General features: G+C 32.4%; 1 protein-coding gene across 1 annotated transcript; it reads right to left on the bottom strand.

Moving 5' to 3' along the window:
- Nucleotides 1-3,398: 3,398 nt before the first annotated feature.
- LOC126693304 (tubulin beta-5 chain) lies at nt 3,399-8,251 on the bottom strand. Its single transcript, XM_050389227.1, has 4 exons — nt 8,110-8,251; nt 6,411-6,809; nt 5,644-5,913; nt 3,399-4,534 (listed from the first exon to the last, which is right to left on the bottom strand). Exons 2-4 carry the CDS (start codon nt 6,802-6,804, stop codon nt 3,849-3,851), a joined length of 1,350 nt encoding a protein of 449 aa, XP_050245184.1. The 5' UTR covers nt 6,805-6,809; nt 8,110-8,251; the 3' UTR covers nt 3,399-3,848.
- Between the last annotated feature and the right edge of the window lie 5,800 nt (nt 8,252-14,051).

Below are 14,051 nucleotides of genomic sequence, written 5' to 3'. Positions count from 1 at the left end.
GTTTTCAAAACAGTATAAAAACAATTTTTAAAAATTTGAACCAGAAACTAGTTTTCAGATAATAATTTTTATATTTTACGTGTTTGACTCCCACTTTTAAGAACAATTTGCAAAATACTAAAAACAAAAAATAATTTTTTGGGAGACCATATCTATTTTTGAGATTTAAAAAAGGGAATCGAGCTCATCATTTTTTTTCTTTATGATAAGTTTCAAATTTGAAGTATGTGAATTCTTTTTGTGATAAAGATAAGTCCCTTAATTTAAGAGATAAAAGAGTTTGGACAAATATGTGAAATCCACTATTATCAATTTATTTACAATTGTATCATTAAAAACATTTTCTGTATCCTTAAAACACCTATTAGCCGTTTTCAAAATCCTGTTCTAAATCAGGAAAATAGGATACAAGTTTTTGAAAACTGTATTTAGAAAATATTAGACAAACAATAAATTCAAGTATAGGACCCACCATTTTATGGATCGCAAAACAAAAAAACTATATTTAAATACTCTTACCAAACAGGCCCTTAACCATTATTCAAATGCTTTCCAAGTTGAATTAAAAGAAATTTAAAACTCTTTTGAACTAACCAATTAAAAGCAAGATTTTGATCAAGATAATCTTAAAGCATGATTTTTATAGATTTGAGCTTATCAGTCACCAGATAGTCAATAATTTTAGATCGCAATATATTTATGAATCATGACTTACTCTGGTTTTAGAGCATTAAGGCATATATATATATATATATATATATATATATATATATATATATATATATATATATAAAATGTTTAAGACTTAAGATCAAATTACATTGTTTAAAGTAATGTTAAACTGCTTAATATTTTTTTTATTAGATTTGAATTTTTAAAAATTCACCGTTAAATTACATTTTCTTCTTACACCTTTCATGTTTGCAAAATTTCGAGATGATTTGAGATTAATGACTACTTCATTTAGAAATTGTTTAAATTTCAAATTGTGTATTAACAAATTATGCATAAAAGACAAGGTTATAGATTGAAATTTTTTTTTTTTTTTTGGGGGGGGGGGGGGGGGGGTTTGGGTTTCTTACCTGGAAAGGAATTTGTTTTAGAATGAAAAATTAATACCATCTGATTAATCAAAATTTAACATATATGTTAAGAACATGTAATCTCCTAAGATTTTTAAAATATTATTTCAATAAAAATTATTAAATTGTGTAAAATCACTTAAAGTAACTTAACCCTTAATCCTAACTATGTGTGTACGAAGTCTTATCTTGATTAATTTATTAGTAACAAAACTCAGCCCCAAACAAAAAAAATTGGCTTGATTTCTAAGGCCCCTCTCAAGCTTTCTAAAGTTACTATAGACAAGGCTGACTCATATTCTTTTTATGGTTCACTCTCCAGATTTAATCACAAATAGAATTCATCAACTAAGCATTTACCCTTTGGGGAATGGGGGTTGGGGTTCGGAGCTGCCATCAACGAACAGAATTCATACTGATTGAGGGTTTTTTTTGGGGTAAGACTTTGAACCCTGCATTTGTCCAACACCTTATATTAGTGGGCTAAAATTGTCACTTGACCCAACGACCTATAATGGATGTGCCATGAGCTAGTATCAGCACTAGCTTCACAAACCCAGCCCAACTCAATAAGCATTCCTATAATGGACCAACTCATTTATGAATTCCACTCCTCATATTACCAAGACTCTTATCGTTCAAGCGGTTACTATCTCCAGTATTTTCAAATGAAATATCCAAAATTAAAATCTCACCTTTCCTTAACTATCAAATTATAAAATTTTAAAAATAAAATAAAATGAATTAAGTGTACCCAACCTATACTCAGTTCACAATCAATCTGATGTAATTGAAGCTCAGGCTAATTAAGCAAGCCAACCTGAGGTTAGGTTGCAAGGCTTCTAATCAACCTTCTCAAACCAGAGGGGGTTGGCTTGGAAATTAAGCTTTAATTAATTAAATCCGAACTTGAAGACCTATTTAGGATTTCATTCTTCTCTCTTTATTACCTTCCAATTCCGTCCCTTTTGCTTGTTTGTGTTTTTTGATTAAAAAAAAAAAAAAACTCCCCCCTTTATTTCCTCCACCTCTACACAAATTGCTAAACGCCTTCCAACCTAGTCTTTCATCTTTCAGTCTCACCACCAGAACCGTTTTTTCCTTGTAGCCGCTTGGCATTCTTGTCACTGCTCTGTATTGCCAATAGACGTGGCAAAACGGGCGGGTCGGGTCGGGTTCGGGTCGGGTCAATCGGGTTTGCGAGTTAAACGGGTCACGGGTCAAAACGGGTCATTTTTAAAACGGGTCAATCGGGTTGCGGGTCAAACGGGTCGCGGGTTGAGTCGGGTCGTGAGTTGGGTCGAGTTGACCCGTATTTTTCAAACAATTTTTTTTTTTTTTTTTTGGAAATAGATGCAATCTGTCAATTGTTTATGAGTTCCTTAATTGTGATTAGATTCTCACTAGTGATATTGTTACCAATTACCACTAAACACTTGAATTGATACCCAAATTTGGTGCAACTCCTGTTCCAGCTTTCTAGAAACTAATCTTGGTATAATCTTTAATCTATTTAAAGTAGGAAGAGAAAATAAAGGTGGCAAGTAAAAAATAACAAACTATAATGGAGTACATAACATATTAAGTAAAAAAGAATAAGTAAATATTTTATAAAAATTACACCTCAATCTAAATCTACTCAACATTGGTAAACGTGGCAAAACGTGCGGGTCGGGTTCGGGTTCGGGTTCGGGGTCGGGTTAATCGGGTCACGGGTCAATCGGGTCGCGGGTCAAAACGGGTCACGGGTCAAAACGAGTCATTTTTAAACGGGTCAATCGGGTTACGGGTCAAACGGGTTGCAGGTCAAACGGGTCTGACCCGTTTTGCCATGTCTAATTGCCAATTCTCGCTCGCATTGCTAGTCACTTCTCGCTCACCCCTCATCATCATCTCACCCATTATTGAACAAAATCCAACTGCTCACCTGAATATTTTCTGTGATCAACTTCAACTAATCGATCAATTGACAACATATAGAAGATTTCCTCACAGGAAAGGGTCAGGTTAAGTGACAGGTTTATGAACCCAACCCTAGTTGTCCAGTTTCTACCATGTGTAAGTTAAGGCCCGTTTGTTACATATGCCAAACACATGTTTCAGTTTTTAAACAACATTACCAAACGGATCCTTAATGTTTTATCAACCAATGCAAAGCAGCTAAAAAGCTAAACAAGATCAATTTGATCAAAAGAACAAGTCACCCACTACAAAATGTACATGATACTTGCCAATTTCAACATGATATTCTTTGATGATTATGGCATGTAATAAATATGTACCATAGCAATTATATTCAGACTTTAACAGACACTGTTTACTCAAAACCACTTCCACATCTTTCGTATTATTCAACAAACGATGATTTTCAATAAACTTTGGTATTGGCCAGAATTGACTTGATTACCTGAAGCAAACAGCATCAACTAATATGCTAAACATGACTCAGTACAAATCTCAGTACAAACATAAAAGTAAACATGACTTACTAGGCAAACACTGCCGAACCTTTCTGCTTCATCCACCACGATTTATAGTTTATAACCTGGAGAGCAAATAGACATTTTACATACTCTCCTCTCCAAGTGGGGTTGGTTCACTGACCCGATATCTTCTCAACACAAATCTAATTAACACCCCCCTCAATACAAAACTAAGTGAGAAATATTCTCCATGAAGATAATAGAGTAAAAATACTAATGCATCATTATACCATAGTGCAGCAACATGAGGCATTGGTTTTATACAATATTCACTACATCACCTTCACATATCCTCATGCTCCATTCCTTCCACTTCCTCATCTTCATATTCCCCTTCCTCATCTGCAGTGGCATCCTGGTACTGCTGGTACTCAGACACAAGATCATTCATATTGCTCTCTGCTTCTGTGAATTCCATCTCATCCATTCCTTCACCGGTATACCAATGCAAGAAAGCTTTCCTTCTGAACATGGCAGTAAACTGCTCACTCACTCTCCTAAACATTTCCTGGATGGAGGTAGAATTTCCAATGAAGGTGGAAGCCATCGAAAGCCCCCTGGGTGGAATGTCACAAACGCTTGATTTCACATTGTTAGGTATCCATTCCACAAAGTAGGAAGAGTTCTTGTTCTGAACGTTAATCATTTGCTCATCCACTTCCTTGGTGCTCATCTTGCCCCTAAACATGGCAGAGGCAGTGAGGTACCGTCCATGCCTTGGGTCAGCAGCACACATCATGTTCTTGGAATCCCACATTTGCTGAGTCAGCTCTGGGACAGTCAGGGCACGGTACTGCTGGGATCCACGGGATGTCAGGGGTGCAAACCCAACCATGAAGAAGTGGAGACGAGGGAAGGGGATCAAGTTAACAGCTAGCTTTCGGAGGTCAGAGTTGAGTTGACCAGGGAACCTGAGGCAGCAGGTGACACCACTCATGGTAGCAGAGATCAAATGGTTCAAGTCGCCAACTGCAACAAGGTATAAAGAACAAATTAATGCACAATACTTGAGCAATAAATGACCAGGAAGACATTAACTAAATTTTAATAGCCAAACATTTCTTGCCATAAACCAGGTATGCAGTCATGCAGAGACAACTTTATTGAGATCTGTGCAAGAGAATTGTAATCAATTAGACAAACAAAATAACCATCTGCTTCCAACATGCAGATATCAAAATTCCATTCATAATGTTATGCCTAAAACCAATGGTATATATAACATAACATGAGTAACAGTGAATTAGTGTTCAAGGTTGGAATTCTCAACTGTAACTTCTTAACTTAGGGGGCAGGAGGTTCACGCAAATACTAAACCAAAGACAATATGCAGTACTGCATTTGGAAGATGAAGTTGCCTAATTGAAACCCCAAATTCCATTTAAGGGGATGATTAAGGGACTCAGGTTTACCATAGTTTTTCACTATAAACATCTTTCCAGAATGAAGGGTGTGGGGAACAAAAATGAAAACCAAACATCAACATGTAGACCATAACAGGGGTTGAGGCAGCAAACAATCTATTAAAGCAAGAGTAATGTCATTTTCATTAGCAAGCAAGATATGTAAAGAGCTTCATGATTAAAGATAGTGTGGTCCATAAAAATATAGGTATCTTATGCTGACATTTGCTTTTCTTTTTTCTCCACCCCCTCTCTATCAAAGCAAAAGTAATGTCATTTTCTTTCTTTTCTTTCTTTCTCTTTTTTTGATAGGTAGACAGCAGGGGAGGGGGAGGTAGGGTCTTTCAATAGAAATATCATCTAAATAAGTATAGGGGTATACGTAGAAGTATTGAAACATAATTGAAAAAATCACTTCCCCAATAAAAACAAGGGTATATGTAGAAGTATCAGAACAAAACACCAAGAACCACTAATTACATGCAGTAAAAACTACATATTGCTTCCAAAATCCTAAAACATAAATTTCATTTGGATAGAGATTAAGATGTTTCTGACTCTCCCTAATTAAGTTGGATAAGATTGTTTGCACTTAGCAAGTCAATTAAACTTCCATTTTGATAAATAAAAATTCATATAATACATCACATCAAGAGCTTTTTAATGTTTACTTACAGCTAGGAGTAGTCAACTTGAGAGTCCTGAAGCAGATATCATATAAAGCCTCATTATCCAAAACCATACACTCATCTGCATTCTCAACAAGCTGATGAACAGAAAGTGTAGCGTTGTATGGCTCCACCACTGTATCTGAAACCTTTGGTGAAGGAAACACAGAGAATGTGAGCATCATTCTGTCAGGATACTCCTCCCGAATTTTTGAGATAAGCAAGGTACCCATTCCAGAACCAGTTCCTCCACCCAAAGAATGGCACACTTGAAAACCTGCAGTACAAAAAAATTCATCATTAAATACCTAACAGCATAAACACAATCAATAAAAATTTTGGAGCTCTCATGGTGATTATCTTCACTAGACCATGTCTATGTTCAGAATACATTAACTACCCTTAAATAAAATTGACCAGATAAAGTACCGTTCAACTTTCCGATGACAAATAAAGAGAAATTCACTACTAGTTTTCCCACTCATTGCAATACCAAAATACCTAATCAGTAATTCTCCTATTGAGTGCATTTCTAGCATTTTGAGGCTTCATGCAACAGAGGAATTAAACTGCCTAATGGCAGCTCACATATTTTGCAATGAAACTGAACAATTACTAAAGATTCTGCTAGCACTTCAAAAACGCTTATTCTTTCTCCGGGAAGACAAACCACCAGATTTTCAACACATTTATTGTCACTTCAATGTACTGATACAGATACGTTCATAAAAATAATTGCAGGAGAAAAAGTACATCCAAATAGAGTAATTATACCTTGAAGACAGTCGCAGTTCTCAGCCTCCTTTCTCACAACATCAAGAACAGAATCAATAAGCTCAGCACCCTCAGTATAGTGCCCCTTGGCCCAGTTGTTTCCAGCACCAGATTGTCCAAATACAAAGTTATCTGGACGGAAGATCTGGCCATATGGACCAGTGCGAACACTGTCCATAGTACCGGGCTCCAAATCCATGAGCACAGCGCGAGGCACAAACCTCCCACAAGAAGCTTCATTGTAATACACATTTACACGTTCCAACTGCAGTTCTGAGGTCCCAATGTACCTTCCAGTCGGATCAATGCCATGCTCGTCACAAACAACCTCCCAGAACTTGGAACCAATCTGGTTCCCACACTGCCCACCCTGAACATGAAGGATCTCTCTCATTTTTCCTGAGTTCAAAGCAAAAGATCAAATCCAAATCTATCAAAACTCTTGTAATTACAACAAAAAGTCCCTAAAATAAATATAACTTAAAGTATGTTCAGTCAATTCAAGAATCAAAATCACCAATTTCCACTCAATTCAATGCATAAATTGAAACTCATCATGGACATCTTATTTTCCAAAATCCAATTAAAGGCAATCATGTTCATGTAACTCATAATCATCAAAATCATAAGATTTGTACAAGTTTCAATTAATGCTGTGTGACAGTGAATCCAATAATACTCAAGTGATCTAACACCAGCACTAGTCCAATGATACTAAACCATACAAATTGAACATAATTCACTAAAACCAAAGTAAACCCAACTAAAATGTACGATTAAGTAATTAAAATTGCAATTCTAGAAAATATATTGAGAATTTAGCAATCTCAAAATAATCTAGCAAAAAATCGCAGCAAACATTATGAATTGCGACAAATTTCATTAACAGAAGATAGAAAATATTCAATATAATCAGGAATCTGTTGATCTAATAAATAATAATAATAAAAATCTCCATAGAATGCGACAATGCAAAGCAAACTCTAATTATACATATATATTCCTAAATATCCATATACCATAAAATTTATCAGAAAATCCTCGTACGAAAAAAATTGAGTGAGAAAACTTACGACCAGAGAATTCAATGCAATGTGACAGTGAATCCAATGATCTGCAAGAGATCTAACAACAGCACTAGTATGACAAGGCTAAACCATACAAATTAAACATAATTTCACCATAAATTAAAATTACGCGACAAATTTCAGCCAGAAAAGAAAATGAATTCAGCATAGTAAAGAATCTACAGATCTAGCAAAAAAATCTCCATGCAATGTGATTCTACAATGCAAACTCTAATTACACATAAATATTTCTAAAAATTCATATACCGAAAAAAAATTACCAGAAAATCCGAAGCATATGATAGAAATAACAAAATTCCAATGCAATCAAACAAAGTCCATGAAGTTTCAGCAATCAGAAAAATCAAATAATTCCAATGCAATCGAACAAAGTACTTGTAGCTTGAGCAATCAAAGAATCAAATCACTAGAATACATGTAATGAAGTGAAAGCCTAATCTAAAAGCATCAAACCAAAAAAACTAATCAACAAAAACCAAATTTCAGAGTAGAAACCAGTAAAACAAGCTAATTAGCCATTGAATTTGCAAAATATGAAAAGTTCTTCAGCAATGCAAACGAAGATTCTAGATCTAGAGAAAGAGAGAGAGAGAGAGAGCAACGAAATTCACCTGTAGAAGACGAAGCGAAATCTGAGAGAGTGTAAGAGTGTGAGAATTGAGAAATGAGGATATGCGAGAAGATTGAAATCTTTGGAGAGGTTTATATATGGAGGAGTGAGAGTGAGGAGTGAGATCGGACGGTCTGTTTTGGTTCCCTCCTTTATTAGTTTGGACCGTTTGATGCCGTCAGATTGTGGGAATGGACGGTTAGGATTGGGATTAGTCGGAGCGATTAGTGGGAGTCTGGGTTTTTTAAATTTTGATTTTGGTTGAAGTTTTTTGGACAAATATGCCCTTTGTTGAAATGACTGGAATGTCCTTTGACTACGGTCTGAAAAAAAAAAAAAAAAAAAAAAAACAGTCTTAGACACACCAACACACACTGATTTTTTTTTTTTTTTAATTCCATTAAATATTGCTATATTTTTGTATCTAAATATTTGGCTAAATTACAAATTACACCCCTAAGATTTAGAGGTCTTTGAATTTAACACTCTAAAATTTTTAATTTTAAAATTTACCCCTTGAATATATTTCGTTTGCACTAACAGTCCTTCTGTCTAAATTTTTCATTAAGTGTCACATAAACCTGCTATCCGTGTTTAGTTCGTTTGATAGAATAATGTCACTTTATTTTCATTATGACACATGTCATCATTTTATTAGACGAACTAAACATGTGTGTCAAGTTTATGTACACTTAACGAAAAATATAGGACAAAGTTTAACTATAAAATTAGTTGTAGCCTAAAACTACCTTACTCAGTATCTTTTTATTGGTGGTGAATTTGACAAATTCATCATTGGATTATATTTTCTTCTTATATCCTTCATGCTTGCAAAATTTTTTAAAAAATAAAAATCAATATCTATGTCATCAATAAATTGTTTAAATTACAAGTTTTTGTAGTTTAAAATTATGTATAAAATATAAACCTATAGATCATATAATAAATAATATTTGATTGATACATAATTTGATATGTATATTAAGAGAGTAAAGAATACGTAATTCAACAGTTAGATTTTCAAAATATGTAATAATATTTATTTTATTGAAAAAGATCGTAACCTTAGGTTACAACCAATTTTTTTGGCTAATTTTTGTCCAAAAATATATGTACTACTAATGTTGTGGACATAACATTTCTCAAGAAAAAATATTCATCTATTACATGATTGTTTAATTTTCCCTCATATTTATTCTCCCAAAAAAAAAATCCTCATATTATAATAAGGTATTGTAATATCCAAAACTAAAATTGCCTATAATAGCAATATCCAAACGAAGTACATTGCATCGTAGGGGGAAATGTGACCAAGAACTTTGTGGTCATAAGGGTATTTTTTTTTTTTTTTTTAAGGAAACAGTAATACTTATTAGAACACACAAACACACATGAAAGTAGTATATAGAATTTCTTAAACAGGCTTATAATATATTACATAACCAAAGTACCACTACAAAATGATCTAACCTTTGTAATAGTAGTTTGGGATAAATATCTCATTTCCTTCTTTTTTTTTTTGAGGAAACAACAATACTTATCAAAAGACCATTCTAATTATCAACTATTGGGTTATTAAACTTAAACCTCAGTCTTTGCCCCCCGTACTCCACAACCACTTATACTTATGGAGTGACTATCACACTAAGAATGTGCGATGATTCTCTAAATGAATTTAGTAACACAATTTCTCACAATAGTTGATGTTATAGTTTGTGATTAGCGAATATTAAAGATAATGTCAATAATAAACTTGTGAAAGAAATGCTTATTCAATCACAAAGTCACAACAAATTGCAACCTTAACAAGTAGTAAAAAGTAAAAACTATTGTAATAATTTTTGTGTGTCATTTAATCTATTAAAATAAAAATATACCAACCTACAAAATTTTCATAATCTCAATTATACTCCAGTCCAGTCGACAATTGAACTAAACTGCGATTCCTTTTGGTATGTGACTACACTAGTACACTGTAATGATTTCTGACCTGCTGGTCATGCCTGCATGGATGAAAAAACATTAAGCCTCCATCATAATGTCCTAAAAATGTCTTTGAACTGATCGAACCTTCGATAAAAGGAACTAATTATGCAAAAGTGTTACTATTTTTTTTTTCCAAAGGTACAAAAGTTGTATATTGGTCACCTTTAGTCACTATTTGCACCCTTACTCCCAAGTCCATGTTAGTTGAGGTAAGGTATAAATCAAAATTGCCCACCCAGAAGATCATTTTTTAAATTAAAAAAGAAAAAAAGAAAAGAAAAGAAAAGAAATGTTAGATTCAAACAAAAATGGTTAGGATTTTTTTTTTTTTTTTTGAGAAACAAAATGGTTTAGTGTTTAAGACTAATAACCTACCCAAGGATCAAATCTTTTAGTTCTTTATATAAAGGGAAAACTATAAGTTTAGTCCCTAAACCGTGTGCTAAAGTTTAGATTCGTCCGTGAACCATCGATTGTAACAATAATTCTTAATTTCTTCACAGATTTAATTTTTAAAATTTTTAAAACAATGTAATCTTACTCTTATCTCCACTTTCCTTTTAAAAATCAGGAGTGATTTTCTTACTTTACAAATAATTGGGATTAGACGAATAGTTCACTTTGGAAACAATGAAAATACTAGAACTATAAACTTTTTTATGAATAATGATACTGTCGCAAACTTTTATATAATACTTTATAAACTATTGATGTGACAATTTTTACTAATATCACTTATACTTATCAATAACTACTCACTACATAAATAACTTGTAAAAAATTTGTAAAAAAACTTGTAGCCATGGACAAAACTATTATTGGACCAAGGGGGGCAATGCCCCCCCCACCCCCCCCAAAAAATAAAAAAATATATATATATATATATGTGTATAAATTTTAGCAATTTTGTTATATAAATTTACATTTTTGTTTCTCTTAAACAATATCATTAATTCTTTTAAGCGTAATACTGTACTCACAAAAATTTTTACAACATGTTTACAAACTGTTTTGATAGCAAATTCTTAGTGGTTCGTATAATGGGCCCACCACTCACATCATTTTTTTATTTACTAGTAACCACTTATCATATCAGTAATTTATAAATAAATAAAAAAGTTTGTAATTCTAGCATTTTCCTCATTTTAGTGACCATAAAAAAATTTATATATCTAAAATCTGAAACAAAATATATAAGCCCAAAAAAATAGCTCAACAACAAAAATTACCAATAATAAAACTAAAAAAAATTAAGCTCAATTAACCAATTTTAAGCGTAATACTATACTCACAAACTTTTTTACAATATTTTTACAAACTGTTTTGATAGCAAATTCATAGTGGTTCGTATAATGGACCCACCACTCACATCATTTTTTTACTTACCAGTAACCACTTATCATATTAGTAATTTATAAATAAATAAAAAAGTTTGTAATTCTAGCATTTTCCTCATTTTAGTGACCATAAAAAAATTTATATATCTAAAATCTAAAACAAAATATGCAAGCCCAAAAAAATAGCTCAACAACAAAAATTACCAATAATAAAACCAAAAAAAAATTAAGCTCAATTAACCAATTTTATCCAAAATAAACAACCATGCCCTTTAAAAAATTCTAAACAAAAATAATATTGTTCTTACCCACACACAAAAATAAAATAAAAAATCTTAACAATTAAGTAGTAGCAAAGTCAAAGGTTGAACTTGCTGCACACAGTCAACAATATAGCCACCCCCTAACTCAAAGTTCTGGCTCCATCCCTACTTGTAGCTCTAGCATTTTTCAATTTTTTTGCAAACAACTAATTTGATAAATGGTTATTGGTAAGTGAAAAGGTGATATCAAAGATTGGCCCAAATGAGAATCAATAAGAATTTGTCATGACAATAATTTATAAAAATATTGTAAAATAGTTTATGGTTACAACATTAAAATTTTACTATAAGTCCCTTACAAAGTGACGTGGTTAGCACATTTATGGTCTGTTTGGATACTGCTTATTCTTGAAAACTAAAAACTTATTACTGAAAACACTGTAGCAAAATAATTTTTAAATGTGTGAATAGTACCGTGGGATCCAGTTTTAAATAAAAATTTATTGAAATCCGTAGTTGTGGGTCCCATGAACTATGCACGGGACCTAACCAAAAAAATGCAGACGCGCAAAACGCTGGATCTGCGGCTATCCAAACTCACACTTATTAGTCCGTTGGGCATCATCTTGTAAGTCTAAGGAAAAATGGAACATTAGCCCTTTCTTTGAATAAAAAAAATCCTCTGTCCCTTGTTCGATCCAAGAAATCCAAGCAAGAGGTTTTTTTTTTTTTTTTTTTTTTTTTCTTCCTCAGACCAAGCAAGAGATAGCTGCTGTTTCTTATTTGTTATTGATTTTTCTGTTTCTTAATGCAAAGTTTGCTGATAATGAAAAGGGAAAAAAAAAAAAACTATTAGCCATTCAAATTTAATAAATTTTATTCTTATCACACTACTGCCACAAATTTCTTTTTATGCAATTATTTATTTATTAATTACAATAAGTGGAAGAGGAGCAATTCAAACTTAGTTTCTCCATAGACAAAATAATATCATTGAACCACAAAATAGTGACGAAGATTTAACTTTAGGGTACAAAATTTATAATTAACATAAATACACTCATAAACATACATTCCCATTTATCTGCGAACATGCACGTATATACACACATATTATGCACGTTCATAATGCACATGCATTACATATATAGATCAATCCCGTAAATAAAATGTCACTCATGTGAACACAACAATTTTTTCATTTGTTAGGGATTCTAAGAACTAGTATTTTTTTTTTTATATTGTGTTTATTTGTTAGGGATTCTCACGAAATGATGTTTAGTAAGTAGACAAATCTTAAATGCAGTTTATGTCATTTTTTTTTTAATCATGAAATTAAATTTTAAACCATATAGTAATTGTGGGAGGAGATTTCCAACCTGCAAGCTTTTTGTGGGAGGAGATTTCCAACCCGCAAGCAGTTTATCCGCTTTAGGGCCGAAGGACCTGCACGACATGTGTTGTAGTGGTACACTCTTGCCTTTAGCTAAGGCTTATAAGGAGTGGGACGCATCTTTCTTCGATGTGGGAGCAAGTCTCAAAAACTACTCATGTCACTTGAAGGAACAAATCCGTGCAGGTCCTTCGACCCTAGAGCAGACAAACTGCTTGCGGGTTTGAAATCTCCTCCCACAGTAATCATATGAGCATTTAAAACTTTAGAATTTAACTTTTTTTAAAAAAAAATCAAATTATAGATTTTATCATTTAATTATTGCATAAAAAATTTGAAAAATACGCCCATTTTTATAAAAATTAATAAATCATTACATAAAGAGTTCTCTTTATTAAAAACTTTTTCTTCTTTATTATACTTTTATCATTGTTTTTCAATTATAATTTTTAAACCGATAAATAAATAGAAGATTTTCTTCAATTTCTTTTTTACAATGAAGCTTAATATAGAAAAGATACATTTAAAAAAATAACATAACATAAAAATATAGAAAATATAATGTGAAATGGGGAAGGTTTTTTTATTAGCCCGAACTGCCTCTCTTTGCTATCTCTTCTAACCTTTCCTACGAAACTCTTGATAAATATATATATGAATTCATTTTAAATTTTTTTTCTACAAAATAGATTATATATAGCCATTTTACCCCAATCCAAATATCCCTAAAATATCCCTAAAATAACTTCAAAGGGTTGGCTTAATGGTTCCGGAGCATTCATAGTAAAGAAGCTAAAATTTTTAGCATTTAGCAACTTAAAAAGCTACTTTTTCTATTTTAACAACATACTTTATAATACACCCTGTATCAAAACTTCTTTTTTTCACACTACCTAAAAACTATTCATTTTTTTTTATTCATTTCTCTCTCCCTCCCTTTCATTTTTTTTAATTCATTTCTCTC

Source organism: Quercus robur, chromosome 7 (genome assembly GCF_932294415.1).
Source record: "Quercus robur chromosome 7, dhQueRobu3.1, whole genome shotgun sequence".
NCBI classification, from domain to species: domain Eukaryota; kingdom Viridiplantae; phylum Streptophyta; class Magnoliopsida; order Fagales; family Fagaceae; genus Quercus; species Quercus robur.
The sequence above is the reverse complement of the archived record's forward strand: the minus strand, read 5'-3'. Positions and strand labels throughout refer to the sequence as shown.

What these genes read in the sequence shown, in the direction of transcription:
- LOC126693304 (XM_050389227.1), bottom strand. Translation starts at nt 6,804, where the DNA reads ATGAGAGAGATCCTTCATGTTCAGGGTGGGCAGTGTGGGAACCAGATT. An exon ending in GAACTGCGACTGTCTTCAAG is followed by an intron (nt 5,914 to 6,410) that starts GTATAATTACTC and finishes TTTGTACTGCAG; the next exon opens with GTTTTCAAGTGTGCCATTCT. An exon ending in CAAGTTGACTACTCCTAGCT is followed by an intron (nt 4,535 to 5,643) that starts GTAAGTAAACAT and finishes ACCTTGTTGCAG; the next exon opens with TTGGCGACTTGAACCATTTG.